General features: G+C 50.9%; 1 protein-coding gene across 5 annotated transcripts in view; it reads right to left on the bottom strand.

The window, feature by feature from the left end:
- The window catches only part of LOC140393014 (cGMP-dependent protein kinase 1), a 1,245,261-nt gene that overhangs the window by 360,252 nt on the left and 862,752 nt on the right, over positions 1 to 22,257 (bottom strand). For all 5 annotated transcript variants that reach the window (XM_072478937.1, XM_072478935.1, XM_072478938.1 and 2 more), the window contains exon 6: positions 12,472 to 12,549. In XM_072478937.1, the coding sequence (XP_072335038.1) occupies positions 12,472 to 12,549 (78 nt within the window). The remainder of the gene's footprint in view (positions 1 to 12,471; positions 12,550 to 22,257) is intronic.

Consider the following 22,257-nt stretch of genomic DNA (forward strand, 5'->3'; position numbering starts at 1 on the left):
TCCCAAAAGCCACCATGAGGTGAGGTCAACTCCAAAGTGACTCGACCCAGGGCAGGCCAGGAACAGCAAGGTGAGAGGTATGATACCAGTATCAAGCCTTCGCTGAGGAGACCAGGAGTGAGGCAGGAGTCTGCCTTGAAGACCCCAGGTGAGTGAAGTTGCGAGAGTAGTAGAGTGTGAATGTTGGGGGGAGACTCTGAGGGGATGGAGGGGTGGGAAAAAAGAGTGTGAGGATGTGGAGGGTAAAGAGTGTGTGAAGCAGTTAGCCAGGGTTGCAGCCTTGCATGGAGGGAGAGTGTGCGTTACAGGCATGTATTTACAAGTTAAGAAACTGATCAATTTGTGTATTTTTGCGGCTTCTGCCTTTGCGCTCTGCAGAGCGAGGGTGAGTGGGTTCGGAAGGGATGTGAGGTTGGGGAGGTGGGTGCAGCAGAAATGTAGGTGAGCGCGGGGCCCCTATGAACTGTAAATCCACCTCTGGTTCAAAGTGAGGGAGAAAGAAGATGCCATATGATAAAATGGTAAGAGCTTCTGATGTGCCATCAATTAACACAAGACAAGTAGTGAATGAAACCGTGGCTTTAATAAGCTAAACAGAAAGCCTCCTGGCCACTGATCCCGAACTGGGGCAGGGCCGGAGGTCAGCCATCTTTATACCGAGCCCGAGGGGAGGCGGAGCCATCAGACAGTGGTTTACCACAATACATGTAGTACAGTAACAGTTTACCACAATACATATAATACATTAACAGTGGTTTACCACATTCACTTCCTGTTAAAAAAAAGAGTCCCGCGGTGGCGAAGTGGACTTAAAGGTCTAGTCTGTCAGGGGCTTTGACCTTCCGCCGTGATTGCCTCAGTCCCGGCTGTGGTGTAGGCACCGGTGTCGAGACCAGCACGTCCAGGAGCGTGTTGTCTTCTTCTTCACTCAGTAGTTGAGTCGGTGTTGGGGGGGGGGGGGGGGGGGGCGGTGTGTGGGCGGGAGTGGTGGTGATGGTCGCCGGTGGGCCTGCGGGTGCCAAATCCTGAAGTATCCGGCTAGTGGTGGAGGGAGACGGTGTAGGGTCGGGGGTGGTGGTGATGGTCGCTGGGGAATATGCAGGTGCCAAATCCCAGAGGGAGACTGTGCCCTGCCGCCCGTCATGATTTGCCATGTAGGCATATTGTGGGTTGGCATAGAGGAGCAGGACTTTCTCGACGAGGGGATCCGATTCATGACTCCTCGCATGCTTCCGGAGGAGGACGGGCCCTGGGACTGTCAGCCAGGACAGGAGCGAGACCCTTGAGGTGGACTTCCTAGGGAAGGCAAACGTTCGTGAGGGGTCTCATTGGTGGCAGTGCACAGGAGCGACTGGATGGAGTGGAGCGCATCGGGAAGGACCTCCTGCCAGCGGGAGACTGGGCGACTTCTAGACAGTAGGGCCAGAAGGATGGCCTTCCAGACCGCCGCGTTCTCCCTCTCCACCTGTCTGTTTCCCCGGGGGTTGTAGCTGGTCGTCCTGCTTGAAGCAGGAACTGACGCAACCTGTCGCTCATGAAGGAGGAACCCCGATTGCTATGGATATAGGTGGGGAAACTGAACAAGGTGAAGAGACTGTGCAGGGCCTTGTTGACGGTGGCAGAGGTCATGTCAGGGCATGGGATGGCAAAGGGGAATCGTGAGTACTCGTCAACAACGTTGAGGAAGTACACGTTATGGTCAGTGGAGGGGAGGGGCCTTTTCAAGTCGATGTTGAGGCGCTCAAAGGGGCGGGAGGCCTTTACCAGGTGTGCTCTGTCTGGCTGATAGAAGTGCGGTTTGCACTCCGCGCAGACCTGGCAGTCCCTGGTCATGGTCCTGACCTCCTCGATGGAGTAAGGCAGGTTGCGAGCCTTGATAAAATAATTAAAACGGATGACCTCCGGGTGACAGAGGTCATTGTGGAGGGCCCGAAGTCGGTCTACTTGTGCGCTGGCAAATGTACCGTGGGATAGGGCATCGGGGGACTCATTGAGCTTCCCAGGTCGGTACAAGATATCGTAGTTGTAGGTGGAGAGCTCGATCCTCCACCTCAGAATCTTGCTGTTCTTGATTTTGCCCCGCTGTGCATCATTAAACATGAAGGCAACCGACCGTTGGTCAGTGAGGAGAGTGAATCGCCTGCCGGCCAGGTAATGCCTCCAATGTCGCACAGCTTCTACAATGGCTTGGGCTTCCTTTTCGACGGAGGAGTGTCGAATTTCGGAGGCATGGAGGGTACGGGAGAAAAAAGCCAAGGGCCTGCCCGCCTGGTTGAGGGTAGCGGCCAGGGCAAAGTCCGACGCATCGCTCTCCACCTGGAATGGAATGGACTCGTCCACAGCGTGCATCACGGCTTTGGCAATATCTGCCTTGATGCGGTTGAAGGCCAGGCGGGCCTCAGCCGTCAGGGGAAGAATGGTGGATTTAATGAGTGGACGGGCCTTGTCCGCATAATTGGGGGCCCACTGGGCATAATAAGAGATGAACCCCAGGCATCTCTTCAGGGCCTTGGGGCAGTGGGGGAGGGGAAGTTCCAGGAGCGGGAGCATGCAGTCGGGGTCGGGCCCTAGGACTCCATTTTCCACAACGTAGCCAAGGAAGGCTAGGCAGGTTGTGTGGAAAACACATTTCTCCTTATTGTATGTGAGGTTAAGGAGCTTAGCGGTGTGGAAGAAATGCCGGAGGTTTGCATCATGGTCCTGCTGGTCATGGCTGCAGATGGTGACATTATCTAAGTACGGGAACGTGGCCCGCAGCCCGTATTGGTCAACCATTTGGTCCATTTCTCGCTGGAAGACCAAGACCCTATTGGTGACACTGAAGGGAACCCTGAGGAAGTGGTAGAGGTGGCCATCTGCCTCGAAGGCAGAGTATTGGCGGTCCTCCGGGCGGATAGGGAGCTGGTGGTACGTGGACTTCAAGTCAACAGTGGAGAAGACTCGATACTGCGCAATCTGATTGACCATGTCACATATGCGGGGGAGGGGGTACGCATTGAGCTGCATGTACCGGTTGATCGTCTGACTGTAGGCGATGACCATCCAGTGCTTCTCCCCAGTCTTGATGACTACAACTTGGGCTATCCAGGGGCTGGTACTAGCCTCAATGATCCCCTCTCGTAAGAGTCGCTGGACCTCCGACCTGATAAAGTCCCTGTCCCGGGCACTGTATTATCTGCTCCCAGTGGCGACGGGCTTACAGTGAGGTTAGCGAAGAGCGAGGGTAGGGTGACCTTAAGGGTCGCGAGGCTACAGACGGTAAGGGGGGGGCAGGGGTCCACCGAACCTTAAGGTAAGGCTTTGGAGGTGGCACTGAAAGTCGAGCCCCAGTAATAGGGCAGCGCAGAGATGGGGGAGGATGTAGAGCTTAAAGTTAGTGTACTCTACGCCTTGTACCGAAAGGGTCGCGACACAGTACCCCCGGGTTTCTACAGAATGTACTCCGGAAGCCAGGGAGATTTTCTGGGTCACGGGTAAAATTGGGAGGGAGCAGCGTCTTACCGTATCTGGGTGGATAACGCTGTCTGTGCTCCCGGAGTCGAAGAAGCAGGCCATCTCGTGCCCGTTGATCCGGACGGTCATCGTGGATTTTGTGAGATGATGAGGTCGAGACTGGTCGAGTTGATGGAGGTGAGCTTCTGAAGGTGGTGGGTGGGCCGGTCAGAGGTAGCGGTGGCCAGCATATGACCGGGTGAGTAGGGGTCCCGGGAGGCGGCGAAGTGGTTCCAAAATGGCGGCCCACATGGATCGCGTGTGGCGGGTGGCATCGAAGGTGGCGTCAAAGATGGCGGCCCCCATGGGTGGCGGGTGGAATCAAAGATGGCGGCGAAGATGGCGGGCCCCATGGGTCGCACATGGCGGGTGGCGCGGAAGATGTGGGCGGTCCCAACAGACAACAGGCAGCGCTGCTGGGCCTAGGGACAGGTTGGGCCTTTACGTACTGTCCCTTCAGCAACATTATCGCCACCATATACGAGGGGGCGTCTCCGATAAGAAGGAAAACTTGCGGGCTCACCCGTGCGTTGAGTATTTGAAGCTTTTGGAAGTCGGTGACATCGTCGGTGGAGGATCCGAGGTACGCTTCGAAGCTGCTTAGCCAGTGCTCAAATGTCGCAGTGGCATCGGCTGCTTGTGGGTCCAGCTCCAGGCGATCAGGCTTGAGTGATGAATTCATCTTAAAAGTTTAGCTTATTAAATTCATGTGCCATCAATTAACACAAGACGAGTAGTGAACAAAACTGTGGCTTTAATAAGCGAAACAGAAAGCCTCCTGGCCAGTGATCCCAAACTGGGGTAGGGCCGGAGGTCAGCTACCTTTATACCGAGCCCGAGGGGAGGCGGAGCGGTCAGGCAGTGGTTTACCACAATACATGTAGTACAGTAACAGTTTACCACAATACATATAATACACTAACAGTGGTTTACCACAGTGTCTATCTGCGCAGAGACCATCCACATTATGTTTAGACACAGACATGACACTAGAAGTCTGACATTTTAATATTAAATGGCTTCTTTCTTTGTTAAGAGCAGTCAGTGACCACATACTTCCAGGTGAGTTTGAATCAATCTTGGGGTCAAAATGGGTTCCTATGGCCACAGCACAGGAGACCATTTAGTCAATTATACTAAATTAATAATCTTTATTGTCACAATTAGGCTTACATCAACACTGCAATGAAGTTACTGTGAAAAGCCCCTAGTCACCGGCGCTGTGCTGCCTCTTTTCTCGAACTATCGAAAATCAATCCTACTGCCCTTTTCTCTCTTTATGTTCCGGTGTCATGGGAAGTTATTTCAATCCTCCAAGAAAAAAAAAGTGGGATGGGGATATTAAATTACAAATACAAAGGTAGTTAATTACCTCATAAGCATGAAAGATTTTCCACATTACTGCGAAACCTTTAGATCAGGAAAGACAACATTCAGGTTAAATTAAACTTCTGGACAGTGAACATGGATCGTTTTCTGTGGTTGCAAAATGATTCCTTTTGCAGAAAGAAAGCAAAATTAAGTTTGCTTGTCTGAATAGCTACATTACTAGCTCCAGAGAGGCGGGATAACAGTTTTAGCAAATGTCCTTTTGGAACAGAAGTCACCTCCAAGCATTGAGTGCTGAACATGAAAATTGCCATAATGCCAGAGGACCATGGGCTGCTCTCCCCTTTGAGAAAGAAAGAGCTGACTGGTGTTGATTTAACCTGAGGGTTAACACACCTCAAGCAAGGGGCAAGGTTGAGAAGGTGGGGCCTTCATGAATAACCTCATCAGTATGGGAATTGAACCCGTGCTGTTGGAATCCCTCTCAAGATATTATTTTCATGGAGGATTGAGATCATTTCTCATGACACCGGGACAGATCGCTGAGGCATGGGCCTAGAAGCAGGAATTCCTCAAACCAGACTTCCAGCCAACTGAGCTAAACCGACCTACATATTTAACAGAACTTCAATTGTTCTTTTCTGAAGTTAGCAGCTCCAGGGCTAACCATCCTGCAAAGATCTTGGGTGAGATTCTCCCCTACCCGGCGGGGCGGGCCGTACTGGTGCCGAGGAGTGGCGTGAACCACTCCGGCGTCGGGCCGCCCGGAAAGTGCGGAATCCTCCGCACTTTCAGGGGCTAGGCCGGCACCGGCGGGATTGTCGCCGCGTCAACTGGCACGGAAGGGTTTGGCGCCTCCCCAACCGGCGCCGAAGGGCCTCCGCCGGCCGGCGCGAGTTGGCGCATGCGCGGGAGCACCAGCGTGTGCTGGCGTCATTCCAGCGCATGTGCAGGGGGGTTCTTCTCCGCGCCGGCCATGGCGAAGGTTGACAGCAGCCGACGCGGAGGGAAAGAGTGCCCCCATGGCACAGGCCCGCCCGCGGATCGGTGGGCCCCAATCGTGGGCCAGGCCCACCCTGGGGCACCCCCTAGGGCCAGATGCCCCCGTAACCCCCCCCCCCGTGGACTCTACAGGCTGCCCGTAGAGCCAGGTCCCGCTGGTACGGACCTGGTTTGATTTACGCCGGTGGGACCGGCCGAAAATGGGAGGCCGCTCGGCCCATCGCGGGCTGGAGAATCGCGGGGGGGGCGCTGCTAGCGGCCGCCAACCGGCAGGCGCGATTCCCGCCCCCGCCAATACCCCAGCGCTGGAGAATTCGGCAGCCGGCGTCAGGGCGGGAATCACGCCACCCCCCCGGCGATTCTCCGACCCGGTAAAACGGTTCATTCCTCTGAACATGTTCATCAAGGCAACTGTCAGAAACAACTTCAATATTTAGATTCAGTTTTCACAAAAAGCTGGGATATTGTAGTCAATAATGGAAGTTGCCTGAGGAAACCAGCTGAGCTGGTAAATCGACAGATATAAGGAAAGAAATATTTTAAATTAATTTTCGTAAATAAAAGAATGTCTGAGGGCAGCAGTGACATTGTAAAACAGCGCTATTTAACAGCATATAACAGTCCTGAGGCCCTTGTTATTTATAATACAATCACTCAGCAGTATGATTTAATACTCTCTCCACTGTGGGCAAGCAGTGACGTTGTGGTATTGTCATTGGACGAGTAATCAAGAGGACTCAGGTTTGAATCCCACCATGGCAAATGATGAAATTTGAATTCAGTAGAAAAATCTGAACTTAAATGTCTCATAATAACAATGAAAACATTGTCGATTAGACTTCCGGTGGCGGCCATGGTGTGAGTGGTCGCACGCAGGGCAGCTCCTGCTTGAAGGTGTACGAAAGGGCTCTTTTAACCCAAAATCGGGTGTAACTTTGACGGAAAAGTAACTGAAGGTCGGAGCAGTTCCGCCCGGGAGTGTTATGTCTGCTGGTTACCAAACTCTGCAGAAGAAGGTGAAGGACTTGGCCAGGGAGTTGGAAGGGACCTGTGGTGCAGCAACCAGTGGAAAGATGGCAGAGGGGGAAGGGTCAGTGCAAGTTGCAAAGCTCCAGTTGATGGACTTCATCAAGGAAGGATTCCGCCAGCAGAGGAAGGAGACGTTCGACGGCCATTGAAGGGGCAATGGCACCCCTGAAGGGATCGATGGAGAGGGTGGAGAAATGCTTGGAGGCACAGGGGTCTCAGATCCAAGAGATTGAGAGGGTGTTGTCAGATCACAATGATCAGGTGGTGGCACTGGAGGCGGAGGTGAGGCTCCTAGGAGACATTTGCAAGGCATTGAGCGCAAAGATGCAGGAAAATAGGTTGAGAAGGCAGAATCTGCGAATAGTTGGCCTGTTTGAAGGAATGGAAGGTACACATGCCTTTCAATGATGCTGGCGGGGCTGGTGGCGGAGGAGGTGCAGGACAACGCCCCTGAGGTGGACAGAGCACACAGATCTCTGAGACAGAGGCCTAGAGCAGGAGAGCCACCGTGGGCAATGATCGTGAGGCACCATGGGAGGGATTCTCCGATCCTCCGTCGGAGAATGCCCGAGGGGCAGCGTGAATCCCGCCGTATTCTCCGGCGCCGGTTTTCGGGCGGGAGCGGGGTTTATGCCACGTCGGTCGGGAGTCATTGGCAGCGCCCCCCCCAGCAATTCTCCGGGCCTCGATGGGCAGAGCGGCCGTCGGTTCCTGGCCAGTCCCGCCGGTGTGAAATGGACATGGTCCCACATGGCGGGACCTGGTTGGTAGGCCATCTAGTGGGGTTCTCGGGGGGGCGTGGGGGGATCCGGCCCCGGGGTGGGCCCCCACGGTGGCCTGGCCCGTGATCGGATCCCACCGATCTGCGGGCGGGCCTTTACCGTGGGGGCACTCCATCCTTTCGCGCCGGCCTCAGTAGGGCTCCGCCATGGCCGGCGCGGAGAAGAACCCCCACTGCGTATACGCAGGAACACACTGGCTGGTCTGCGCATGCGCGGAACCACGCATACGGTCCTGCGCATGCACCAACCCCTCCTCCGCCGGCCTAGCCCCCGGAAGTGCGGAGAATTTCGCAACTTCCGGTTGGCCCGACTCCGGAGTGGTTCGCGCCATTCTTGGCGCCGGCATCGGGCCATTCCGCCAATTGTGGGAGAATCCCACCCCACAGGGTTGTGGAGAAAGAGAGGATTCTGAAGTGGGCCAGCGCAACTGTGAATGGTAGGGAAATAAGGTCCGAATATAGCAGGACATAGGATCTGAGCTGGCAAAATGGCGTGCGGAGTTCAACAGGGCCAAGGCGGTGCTGTATCTACAGCAGATTAGATTTGGGGTACTATACCCAGTGAAACTATGGGTGACTTATGAAGGCCGCGAATATTATTTTGAGACTTCAGAAGCAGCCAATGGCTTTATCAAGGACCATAAACTAGGCGAGAACGGAAGAATTTTGGGAGACGGAGGTGCTGGCACTTTGAAGTAATTGAGAATACGGCGGAGTGGGGGTTGGAGGGAGGTTTTTTTTTCCCTCCGATGTGGAGGGTTTTTTCTTCTTTCTTCTATTGGGTCGACAAAGGGTAGCAGGGGCGAAAGGTTTGTACGGGGACAGCTGTCCCCACTCACTTCCTGCTGCCTGTGGCTGTGTCTTCTCTTTTTGTTTGTCTTTGGGGGAGGTGACATGTTGTTCGAGATGAGTCTTTGTTTGGGTGAAGGAGGCTGAGGTCCGCAGGGAGCCTTCTTCACAGAATGCAGAGGTGAGAGTGGGGGAGGGGTGGGAGCGTCAGTTGGAGGCGTCTTTCGGCAGGAATTGCCACTCTGGCAAGTAATGCTGGTAAAGGGAAGTGAGGTGAGTGAGAAGGCCGAGAGAGGTGGCTGTGGGAGGGCGGAGGGCAGGTGATGCGTCGCGGCGAGGTTGGAGAAGAAACATGGTCAGGGGTGGAGAAAGGGGCCACCGGGTGAAATTAACGGGGTAGAACCAAAAGGGGAGGATAGCGGATGGTAGAGGGAAATGGAGGCGGACCGGGGGGAGTGAAGAGGGGGACATGGGATGGCTCTTAGATGAATTGGAGTTTCCACAGCTGGAGGAAGAGAAGAGGCAGGCACTAGAGGAGCCCTTGGGGCTGTGGGAGATATTGGACAGTATAAGGGGAATGAAGTCGGGGAAGGCCCCAGCGACCGATGGTTACCCAGTGGAATTCTACAAGGAGTTTGCGATGGACCTGGCACCGCATCTCTTGGGGGCGTTTAATAAATTTTAATGGAGAAGGGGGAGTTGCCAGCGAGGATGATGCAGGCAATGATCACAATGATACCAAAAAAGGGACCCGTTGGAATCTGGATCGTATAGGCCCATGTTGCTGTTAAATACGGATATGAAAGTGCTGCCTAAGGTGATGGCAGGATGGGTGGAAGGTTGTGTCCTGGGAGTGGTTGTGGAGGACCAAACAGGTTTTGTAAAGGGCAAGCAGTTTTCTAGAAATATAAGGTGGCTGTTAAACATGATCATGGCCCCGTCGAGAGCTCAGGTACCGGTGGTAGTGGTGTCCATGGACGCAGAGAAGGCATTTGACTGGGTCGAGTGGTGATGTCTGGGTGAGGTTCTGGGATGGTTTGGGCTTCGGTCGAAGTTTGTGGCATGGGTGCGCTTGTTATACATGGCACCGATGGTGAGTTTGTGGACAACATAGGTTCACAAAACTTTGAACTGCATAGGGGAACAAGGCAGGGGTGCCCGCTGTTGTTTGCGCTAGCTACAGAGCTCTTAGGGGGTCGGCAGAGTGGCGAGGGATTACGAGGGGAAGAAGGGAGCATCATGTGTCTCTATGCGGGACGACGTACTATTGTATGTTTCGGACCCACTAGAGAGCATGGAGAGGATCATGGGCCTGTTGGGGAAGTTCTCAGGATATAACTTAAATGTAGGAAAAAGCGAAGTGTTCCCGGTGAATGAGTTGGGTCAACGGGCCAATCTAGGGGTGATGCATTTAAGGTGGCCAGAGACAGGTTTAGATACCTGGGGATACAGGTAGCGAGGGAATGTGCGATGCTACATGAATGGAATCTAACAAAGCTGATGGAGGAGGTCAGGGGGGATCTGAAGAGGTGGAACACGCTGCTTTTGACTCTGGCACGGAGGGTCCATGTGGTGAGGATGAACATTCTGCCAAGGTTCTTGTTCATATTCCAGACACTTCGCATCTTTGTATCAAAGGCCTTTTTCGGAAACTGGATATGATTATCTCAGATGTTGTATGGGCAGGGAAGGTGGCAAGGGTGAAGAGGACACTCTTACAGATACAGAGACAGAAGGGAGGGTTGGCGTTGCCGAACCTGCAACATTATTACTGGTTGGCGAATATGGAGGTGAGGCAGTGGTGGGAAGGAAAAGTAGCAGAATGGATCAGGATGGAGGAAAAGTCCTGTAGGGGGTCCAGCTTGAGGGCTATGGTGAAGGCGGCATTGCCAATGGCACCGAGGAAATACTCAGAGAGCCCGGTGGTGCAATCCACAGTAAACGTCTGGAAACAGCTGAGGAGACACTTAAGCATAGTGGGAATGTCGGTGTTAACGCCGTTGTGTGAAAACCATGGTTTTGAGCTGGGGGATAGATGGTATATATAGGAAGTGGAGAAAAGTGGGACTGGTGAAGGTGAGGGATCTGGAAGAAGTGTTTGCCAGTATAGAGGAACTGAAGGAGACAATAGAGCTCCCGAGAGGAAGTGAATTTGGTACCTGCAGGTAAGGGACTTCACATGGAAGGTTTGGAAAGAGTTCTACAGGTTGTCGAGGTACACCCTGTTGGAGCGACTGCTGCTTCCGGATATGGAAGGGGAGGGCAGGATCTGAGACATATACGGGTGGCTGGGAGAGCAGGGAGGTGAGCAGGTGGTGAAGATTAAGGAGAAGTCGGAGGGGGAGCTGGGATGGGAGATAAACTGGGGAGTATGGAGTAAGGCACTACGAAGGGTAAATGCGACATCGCGTACGCAAGGTTGAGCCTGATACAGTTCAAGGTGGTACACAGGGTACATATGACTCAGGCAAGAATGAGTGGGTTCTTTCAGGGGGTGGCAGGCAAATGTGAGAAGTGTGAGCGGGGATCAGCGAATCACGCATATATGTTCTGGGGCCGCAAAAAGTCGGAGAGATTCTGGACGAGTGTTTGCAGCGCTAACAAGGATACTGGAGGAGGAAGTTGAACCAGAGGCTTTGGTGGTGATAGTTGGGGTATCGGAGAAGCCGGAGCTGGTGGAAGGGAGGAAGGCTGAGGTTGTGGCCTTCGCCTCGCTGGTTGCCCGGCAAGGAATTCTGTTGGAGTGGCGGTCAGCAACGCCACCGGGGGTAGCGGCCTGGATGGGTGACTTATATGAATTTCTTCAGCTGGAAAAGATACGAATTAAAGGGTTCAGCGGAGAGCTTTGAGGCAAGGTGGGGGATGTTTGTGGCTTTGTTTGAGGAGCTGTTGGTCGTGCGAGGTGGGGGGGTTATAAAAGGGAAAACTTTGCACAATCTGGACAGTTGTGTGTTGGGAAGTTTGTTCCCTGAATTGTTTCTGTTCTGTGACTTTTTATAAAAGTTTGGAGTAAAATACTATTTTTAAAAAATTGTCAACTGCCATAAAAACCCCATCAGGTTCACTAAATGCGCTTTAGGGAAGAAAATCTGCTGTCCTTACCTGGTCTGGCCTACATATGACTTCATTTCCACAGCAATGTGGATGACTCTTAAATGCCAAGTTAGGGGTGGGCAATAAACACTCAAGACGCTTGACATCCAAGTCAAAGTAACTCGCTTGATCAACACCCCATCCACAAAGATTTACTCCACCACCGGCGCACAGTGGCAACAGTGCATACCACCTACAAGATGCACTGCAGGAACTCACAAAGGCTCATTCAACAACACCTTCCAAACCCACGGTCACTACCATTTAGAAGGACCAAGGCAGCAGGTACATGGAAGCACCACCACCTGAACCTTCCCTTTCAAGCCACTCACCATCCTGGCTTGGAACTATATCGCCATTCGCCTTCGCTGTCAAAATCCTGGAACTCTCACCCTAACAGCACTATGGGTGGAGGTACACCACAGGGATTCCAACAGTTCAAGAAGGCAGCTCACCGTCACCTTCTCAAGGGAAATTAGGGATGGGCAATAAATGCTGGTCTAGCCAGCAAAGCTCACCTTCCTTTAATGAATAAAAAACAACACATATATATTTAAGATGGGTACATCAGAAGCTGAATCTTTCAGTTGTATGAGGTTACCTCTGTCCCAATTTGAAATAGATCTGGAAGAATCTGCATCCACCTCAGAACTCTGCAGCCTGTTTCACACGTCAACTAATCTCTGACAAGAGAACGCCCGAATGTTGCTTTTACATAACTTGTAGACATCTCTGTATATAGCTGTACATATATTGTTGTGCATTGGAACATATGTGTCTTTGACCTGGTGTCAAGGGAGAATTTGCTCTTTTTGTCCATTCCATTATTAGCTTTTTCTCCTGTGTTTGAATACCTCAGTAGTCATGCTATGCACAGTAATTAATTCCAACAACCTTAAGGATCTGACAGAGGTTAGCTTCCTGAACCTCCCAACAAAGTTATCAATAAGTCTTACCTTTCCTTTGCTAATAATGAAGAAAGTGTCTCCACGAGCTCCTTGTCTAATAATGTACTCCCCATCTTCATAATACGTCTGCGAGAAAAAGAAAACAAAATCCATCACAACTTCACCTGGATTTTCAATGGCAGGTAGAATGAGTTGCTGGTTCACTGAAGTAAGTTTTGTGAGTGGACATGAATATCAGATTAAAACGCAATGTTGTAAATCAGTTAACAAAAAGTCGCTTCAGATGGTCATGTTTATTATTCCCCTTTTCCCTCCAGCAACTTATCCAAGTGAACCTTGACAATGAGTATGGCTGGGCTGATCAGCCACTGAGTGCATCACAGTGCAGCCTGTTCCTGTCTCCACATATGGCATATTAGGGGTCATCTTATTCCCACTGTAGTTGGTAATGAGATATTTAGTCGTGATCCAACATGGCCAAAGTCAGCAGAGGCCAGCTAATTCTATACAAATCAAAATGAAACATTGGATTTCCGAGCCTCTTTGAATGATGCCTCTACTCAGGAGGCTGATAGGGAAGGTAAATGCTTCACCTGCCCCAAATCCCCAAACATGTACTGAAACACTGGACCGTTTTAAAATGTAACTAATCTCAACTTTTGACTTATGTTCTGAAACCTGAAAGATTTGTTGAGCAATTCAAACAGAAGAGGGAGTCAGAGAGGCAACATTCACGAGACAAGGATTTGTTAAACTACAGTCACGAGACAGTCTCTAAGCAACATTCTGAAGGTAGCATTGGAGTAGAGCTGCAGAAGTTTAGCTTTTAGTTTGGCATGAAACCTGCATGCTTTTGCTCTCTACTTATAATAAAGTAATGTTATGAGTAATTTTCTGAGTATGTTAGTGCCAAGAAATCTCACTCATCTCCAGCATCATTCTGAAACCTCACAAATATATCATGAATTTACATGATTTAAATTAGAATTTTAAAATGAATGGTGCGTACATCATAATTACGCCAATGTTTCTATGTTTAATAACTTGAGAAATTAAGCAAAAAGGACAATTAAAACAAGTTTAAGGATCTTTCTATTTCTCTATCCTCATCAATGGATTGCTTTATTTTGCTTGCCACCTATCAGCTTTGTTGTACATTGTTCAGTAGATCGCACATAAAGAGGTTCTGAGTGTTGTATGGTTAAACATTAAGGGCACCGATCTGACCAAAAGAAAGACTGTTCTGGGCAGGATTAGTTGTGTTTCAGGCCTGGAGGGGAATGCTCCGGGAGACCGCACTTAGCATCAGTGCAGAAAGAAATTGATCTTCCGAGCTCTCAACACGACCCCCGTACATCCCGCCCCTCCATCGCCCTCTCCCCCCTCCCTCTCCCCCCCCCCTCTCCCCATACTCCAACTCACAGGTTGCATCTGGCGTCTGCAGGATTAAGTGAGCTTTTAGACCCACTTAGCTCTGCAAGTCTGGGTCCCGCCCATTGTGGGCAGGATCCTGATCGCGATGTTTTGCAAGATCTCGTTAGATCTCAGGAGGCGTAACAACCATTGGGAATCCTGGAAGAGGCCTCTTCCGGGAACTACCGGCCACGTCCCGTCCCAATTCCGGCAAGACGTGGCCAGTAAATTGCGCCCGGATTGTTTATTGGTAACACCTAATTACGAACATATATACAGAGTATAGCCGATGCTCTGAGTCTGAGCTTCCACACGAGGCTCCACAAACTCTCAGACTGACACTGGACATGTGACCATTCACAGCACACGCAGGTGCTATTGCCCCAGTCCCAAATTAACCTTGCTATGCCACATTCCCTTATGCTATAAGCTTCAAGCAGTCCCAGTTTGCATGTCGCATGGACAGGAACGGGGAGCCTTTTATGCTTCTTAAAAGGTACCTTTACTCCGATCTCAGCTTACGACGCTCTATAATGCTCCATTACTTTTTAAAAATATATTTTTATCAGCATTTGGAATTAGAAAAACAGAGTTTGGCACATAAATAACAATACTACAACAATGGTGATGGAAAGGAACAAAATAGAACGACAATACATGAGCCTTATAATGCTCCATCACTGATCACATATTAATTTGTCAATTATCAGTTCCGAAGCACAAACAATTCTCTCACACTGTTCATTGATAAATAAGACAGGACTTTTAAAACTTCCTGATAGAAACAGAGTAAAATTGGAATTAAGATGGAAGGGGATACATTTCGTCATCACCACCATGACCTTTATTACATTGGTGTTGAGCCAGGAAATTGAGATGACCACCTGTCTCAGATTTTCACTTCATAAATATAGCCGGAATTCTCCATCTGTTCGCTGGCGGTGCGATTCTCTGGTCCCTTCGGCAGTGCACCCCCACCCACTGGTTTCCCAGTGACGTGGGGTGGCTTCAATGGATATTCCCATTGACAGTGGTGGGAGCAGAGAATTCCGCCGCCAGCAAATGGCATGGCGTCTCCCATTCCCAAGAAACAAATCCCATCCATATGGAAAAACAGGTCTTATCACTTACATTGGACTGTTATTGCCCAGGCCTCCACCTTTTCATGCCCTACCCCCGCCCCCAACTCCCTTACCTTTGCAAAAGCTCTACCTCACCCCATCACTGGCAACTTCCCCAAGAGCAAATGGGCAGCCAATTATCATCTGAATCGGGCCAGCGGAAAACTGCCTTTGATGGCTTGTTTCAAGTGAAACCTGCTGCATTTAAATGATGTTGAAAATTGATAAAATTGACTGGGCACCTCACTAGTCTGAATCAAGGGGCCCTGTTTTGCAACCACTTCGTGGATCGGGGCGCGCCGGGTGAATATCGGAAGAGGGTAAAATCAAGATTCACGCTGTGCGCGAACCATTTTACGATTCACCCGGCCCACACCTCATGTCAAGTTCCGGGTCTCGTCCAATAATGGCAAGAAAATCATTAAGCCTAAGTTGCATGCATTTCAATCTCATTAATGAGAATGGAAAGGAATGTCCAACCGGCTTCACCTCCCATACGTTGGCTGCAGCCGAAAGGAAATTTGCGCAGATCATGAAGGAATGTCTGAAGGTGGTTTTTGCCAATATGTCTACGGCCGCAACTTCATAATTGTCACGGACCATAACCCTTTGCTTGGGCTTTTCAAGGAGGATAAGACTGTTCTGCCCATTGCCTCCACACGGATCCAGCACTGGACCCTGTTATTATTCGCCTCCGAGTATTTCTTTGAACATAGGCCGAGGACTCAAATCGGTAATGCCGTGCACGGTGCCTGTTTGCTTTGTTGACTGGCCTTCCATTGATCCCCAGGACAAGCGAGGTCGTCGCGACTGAATTTCATGGACTCCTTGCCTGTCACGGCGTCGCAGATCCGTGAGTGTGCCCAGACGGACGCGATTGTATCTGAAGTTCAGCACGTGGTCTAAACGGTGAACAGCATCGACAGCTCTCAGGTGAGTTCAGGGCATTTTTCTCCAAGATGTCCGAGATCAGTGTAGAGGATGGTATTGTGCTGTGGGCTATGCATGTAGTCATCCCAGAAAAGGAGCAGGAGTTAATCTTGAAAGACCTCCACGATGGATATCTGGGTTTGACCAAGATGAAAATGCCAGCACACAGTTACATCTGGCAGCCAGGCCTCTATACTGACATCAAGAAGAAAGTGGCTTGAAGTGCACCACGTACCGGGCAACCATCGAGATGTTACATTTATTGTTTGGCCCCCTGAAGTACTTGTCACTGATAACGGCACTCTGTTCATGAGTGATGAGTTCACCATGTTTCTGAAGGCCACCCATTACCACCCAGAGCGAGCAGTGCAAACATTTAAACGGGGCCTCAAGAAACAGTCTTCAGGATCAATAGATACTAGACTGGCTCATTTCTTGTTTTGCTACAGGACCAGTCCGCATGCAGTGACTGGAGTAGCCCCCGTGGAATTACCGATGGGTCAGTGACTTCGGACCCGCCTTGACATGATTTTTCTAAACAGGTGCGAAGGTGTATCACAACCAAGAGCAGCAAGAGAGTTGCCTAGTTGACGTCGACCTTCCAGGCACTTTATACCAGGTGACTGTGTGTTTGTTAGAAACGTCGTCAACGGCCCCAGTGAATTGCCAGCATTATCCTCTGCCAGACAGGGATGCTTTCTTAACAGGAGCAGGCCCAGGACCTTGACTGCCTTTAGTTCAGGCGACCACTTCTTTGGAACATTCCTTGTCCTCGTAAACGTCTTCTAAAACAGCATCTCTTATCTGCTGCCTGATCAGGGCTGAGCAGAACCCGAAACGGGTCAAGATCCCGGCATGACTGAGGTCGTCGCCTCGTACTCAGAGATGGAAATGCAGGAGATCTCTGATGGGGAACGCTTGGATCCGCAGCCTCCGGAATTACAGTCACCATGACGTTCGGGTCGGAAACGGTGTTCATCTTCCAGATACACGCTGCCGATCTAGTACCTCAACGGCCAGCTAGAAGGCAAGAGGGCCCAGCACCCTCCTTCGCCATGGTCTTCAGAGGAGTCTTCAGACTTTGGGGAAGAGGGATGTTACAACCCACATGGGTGCTACGGGGTAGGGATGATTAACCACCCGGATTTTGCAGGGTACAAACTCCCCCAATAAGGGGGAACGAGACCTTTAGCAATGATGGGTGTGTTTAGAGTCGGCCAGTAAGGCACCAACGAGCGAAGACCCAGTAGGGAACTATTAAAGCTATACATAATAGTAGATGTAAAATAAAGTAAATTTTTGTTTCATCAAACTCTGAGTGTACACTTACAAACTATCCCACCAAACTCTTCCAGAACAGAGCCTTGCTGCAGCTTCCCTCCTGAAAGTCAATTTCATCTCTTTTGTTTGTGAGCAGCCTCTCACTTCACAACTGAAGGCTATTTCAAATGAGGAATTGGCCTTGTTAATTGCGAGGGCACTCCACAGCTGCAGGTTGTGTTTGCTGCTTGCTTCTGCTGGTGACTGCAAATGCCTGGAGGCTGCTGCTTCTGTTTCCTTCTTTTTCTGTAGCCGGAAAGATGGACTATTTTTTCTAAGATACCTATGTCCTGAAACACCGGAATCAGGGGGAGGTATGAGTCCAGAAGGCAATTTGGTTTGAAGCAAGAAGACGCGGTGGGTCCTGGTGTGCGACATTGTTCCAAATGGGCCACCTGCCAATGCCATTGAAAAAATGTTTTCCCAGTTTGCTGATACTTTTGTTGTTGGTGGTGAGTGCTGCATATAACTGGCACGTCACCATGGAGTAAATGTGCTACAAGTCAAGGTTGTTCAGTTGCACCTTGAGCGCCAGTTGTGTATGTGGTCACCAGGATTTGGTTCCAGTGAGATTGGGCTGTGTGGGAGGACCTGCACAGCTGTGGCTCCTGGGCAGAGAGTGGCACTGATACCGTGCAACAAGTAACAAATTGCTGGACAGATAAATTCTCTGACAAAGTTCCGGACATGATAACCCGTTCTCAGACTTATCCTCCATTTCTGTTGAGGAACCTCTCACAAATTCATGCAGCACAACCCCCGAAGCGAAAATCTTACCCCTAGACCAACGAGCCACTGCTGTTACTGTTGACCGTTTAATAAACAAAATATTCTCAACTCTCAAGTGTCTCCTCAAAGACACAGGTGCCAAGCCTCAGACGATGATTAGTACACTGCATGTTCAGCAACCGTTGATGTCTGAATACATGCCTGAACTCTAGGAACATCAGCGCCATAGGCAGATGCCAATAATCAAACAGTAAACAGCAGGGCTTCACCACTGGGGATCCTCCCGCGGCCAAAGGGTAAGTGTCTGGATGAGCAGAGCGCAGCTGTTCCCGGCAGAGAGATGGAGTCTAGGCGTTCCTGATCTGGCTGGGGGCGAGTGTGCAGAGCAAGGTTTGCCAACACAACTGGTTCGCAGGATGGTGCGCTGAGAGAAGACTAGACAGTCATTGTAAGAGTCGGGGGAGGCTTGGGTGATTTGAGTGTCCCGGAATGGAAGCCCTAACGGATTGTCGGTCTCTCTCCTTCGTCAATTTCTTATGTTCACATCCAACCTCTGAATGGGGTCTGTATCAGAAGCTTTTGATACTGGACCACTGTGCCTGGGGGCAGCGAGGTGGGGAGAGCAGAGGGAAACAGTGGGTGGGGTGAGGGTGCGGGCAAGCCTGCTGTAAAGATTAACGTGACAGAGGCTTCACATGTATAAGGTGCGACATGTTTTAATTGTGAACAATTTACTGTGACAGATTTATAATCCCTCGAGCTAGATAGTGACCCAGTCAGTGCCCACTCAGTGCTCTCCACTATTCTTAATCTTAAGTGTGTACCCAGGATGCACATTGGAGGTGAAGGCAGTCTGCTGCTTTCCATGCCCTGTGGCCTTTGATGTCCTTGATGGATGCCCTCTGGAGGGTCTCGAGCAGGAGGGCTCAGGTTGACTTACTGGTGTCACTGGCATTGCCGTGCCAACCAGTTCTGTCCACTGCCCTTGAGATGCGCCAGTATCAGGAGGGGGAGTTTGGAAGAAATGGAGACGGCTGTAGTCTCCTTGGTGGCAGGCTCCAGGTTGGCCTCCAGCACTTCCTCTTTCCTGACGGTACCCGTAGAGCCCTGGGGAACTCCATGGGAAAGAGGGGCAGCTGGAGTAAGCTCCAGAGGCCTCTGAGTCATCTGGCACTGCTAGTCCTGGAGGCTCACCATTGTCTGCAAGGTGGTGTCGATGCCCTCAGTGATGGTCCTCAGTGACTGGACCATGCTCTGCAGTGCCTTGGCAATGTGAAGCTGAATTTAGGACAGGTACCTCGGCGACAGGGACATTATGTCGAGACACTCTGCTACGGTAGTGACAAACTGAACCAGGTCTTGGACACCACCAGTCAAGACATGGACATCATGCTCCAGGCTTTCCACTGCGGTCACCAACCTAGCAGCGTTGGCCTCGGTGACACACATTGTTGGCACCATCTCCTGCACCTGAATACTTTGATTTTCCTCCAATCAGCCTTTCAGTCACTGGAATATTAGTGACTGTGTACTATCATCGGCTGTGTCCTATCATCTGCATCAAATCTGGGATAACCTTGTCCAGAGGCTTAGCATCTGGCTGGGACCCAGCCGTGTCCTGGGATCCAGAAGACCTCTGACTGCTGTTTCCTTTGGATGTTCCTGCCTCCACCTGATGTGCATCAGCAACTGTGCAGTGCACACCAGATTGTGCCCCAGAAGCCTGTCCACTAATGTCGGCCACCCTGGTGTGTGTCTCTGCGCCGGTGGAAAGTAGAGATGATAGCTGTGACGCCTCGCCGGTGGTCTTGTGGCGAGGGTGGGGGAAATGACTCTGGATGGCCCCCCCTCATCAAATGGTGGTTCTGCAAGAGGGAAGGATCATTTTGTCTGACATAGCCAATTCACTTGAGACAGGTCATCTGGATAAAGAGGCAGTGGGTCCTCACCTCTCTGATGCAGGCCAACCTCGCTGTCGGTGACTGCTCTCTCCTCAGGGAACCCCGGGATTTCAGGGCCCGTTCCTCATAGGGGTGATGGCTCGAATCTCTGGGCTTCCTCCCCCCCTGTCTTGGCACTTTCCCAATTATTGTGGGCTATCTTCTCCTGTGATGATAACAAGAGGGTACTGTGAGCCATACACTTGATGGGTCAGGGGGGTCTATTGCAGGTGGCATGCGTGGGCATTGCTCACCTGGACTTGGAGTGTTGTACTGGTTGCTGCGGAGGGGGTCTGAGAAACATACCTGAAGATCGGATATAAGGAGGGCGTAAGGTGTCAAATAGTGGATTGCAGGGGTGGGGATTTTAGGAATTTGAGGGGTGGCAGTTGGAACTGATGCCAGGACAGAGATGGTAACTTACCTTTGCAGCTCAATGGAGGGCGTTGGTCGTCTTCCAATATTGGACAGCGGACCTCCTTGTCATGCTGCCCGCATTGATAGCCACTGTCAATGCCTCCCAGGCGGCATTGCTGACCCTGCTGCTGGTCCTCCGACCTCCTTGGGGGAACAGGGTACCACGCCTCTCATCCACAGTGTCGAGATGGCTTGTGAGGTCGGCTTCCCCAAAGCAAGGAGCAGGTCAACACGTTGCTTTGCGAATGTGTTAGATTTACGAGGATGCTACCAGAAGTTGATGGTCTGAGTTATAAGGAAAGTCTAGATAGGCTGGGACTTTTTTCCATAGAGCGTAGGAGGCTTAGGGGTAATCTTATAGAGGTCTATGAAATAATGAGGAGCATAGATAAGATAGATAGTCAACATCTTTTCCCAAAGGTAGAGGAGTCTAGAACTAGAGGGTATAGGTTGAAGGTGAGAGGGGAGAGATACAAAAGAGACCAGAGTGGAAATTATTTCACACAGAAGGTGGTGAGCATCTGGAATGAGCTGCCAGAGGCAGTGGTAGAGGCAGGTACAATTTTTTCCTTCAACAAACACTTAAGACAGTTACATGGGCTGGGTGGGTATAGAGGGATATGGGCCAAATGCGGGATCGTGGGGCTAGCTTAGTGATAGAAACTGGGCGGCGTCGACAAGCTGGACCGAAGGGCTTGTTTCCATGCTGTAAACATCTATGACTCTGTGTCCGGGAGTGAGTGGTGAGGGAGTGTTCAAAAGCAGCTTCCCCTTGTTAGTGGTGAGTAGCTCAGGTGCGGGTCTGGTGAATCAGATGGCAATGGAGCCCATAATGTCCAAAGTAAAAGCTAGGTTACATTAAGGATGACATGAAGCACAGCAGCTTACAACATAACCTTTGTATCTGTTTGGACAAACTCACTGCCAGTTAAATCCTTCAATTACGATGAAGGTTGTCAAATTATAATGTACTGCACTCCCACGCCCTCGCTATTTCTAGCCAATTAAATGAGCTTTAAAAGAACATTTGGACAACTAGTTTGCAGGACACTCAAGAAAAGTAAAATATCCTTCCGATATCAAAACTAGAGTACTCACTGAGGCAGATAAATGGGGTCAGAGGTCACTGTGTGAAATGCTGACACTGCTCATGCAACATGTAAGTGTTTTAAAACGCCTCACAGCAAGTTGCTGGTAGCATCAAAAAATGTAGCAAGCTGTCGCAGGCATCTTCACCCCTGCGAGCTGCCATTAGGCCTGTCCTCAGTTTGCAGTGAAATTTGAGACCACCAGTCCATTCAATTAGAGGTCAGGGAGCCTGTCCAAGAATAATCAATTATAATGGGTGCATAATGGATGTTTTCATCAGTATTTCTCAAAATGTTTCATGTGGGAGGGCAAATCTGATGCACTTCTGTTCTAATGCCTGAAAGGCAGAGAGAGTCATCTACCCAAAGGAATACTGTGCGTATGATTACAGAGTATGTTGTTAGTGAACAGCAAGAAGAATAGTTACTCACATGACAGACACAGAAAAGATACAGGGCTGGATTTTCTGCAGCCCTGCGCCGAAATCGCCTTTGGCGTGGGGGCGGAAAATCCACTTTTCCGGGGGAATCGGGTCTGGCGCCGCTCGCGCTCTATTTACGTGATGCGGCTGGGGGGCCATTGCCAGAGGCCCACCCAGCGATGCTCCGATCTCGACCGGCCGAATTCCCTGCGGTGTGGTTCTAACACGGTCGGGACTCTCACGCAGCGGCTGCGGACCCAGTCCGCGGTCGCCCTGGTGGGGGGCGGGGGGATCAAGTACCGGGGGAGTGGGCCTTATGGGCGGCTGTGGCTGCGACCGGGCGGGTTAGATGGAGCAGCGCGGGGCAGATCGTTGAGACTGTCATGATATGCAGACATACACATAATGAGATACAGACAGGCAGCTAATGAATACAGAGAACAGGACATAACCA

Source organism: Scyliorhinus torazame, chromosome 16, assembly GCF_047496885.1.
Source record: "Scyliorhinus torazame isolate Kashiwa2021f chromosome 16, sScyTor2.1, whole genome shotgun sequence".
Classification (NCBI taxonomy): domain Eukaryota; kingdom Metazoa; phylum Chordata; class Chondrichthyes; order Carcharhiniformes; family Scyliorhinidae; genus Scyliorhinus; species Scyliorhinus torazame.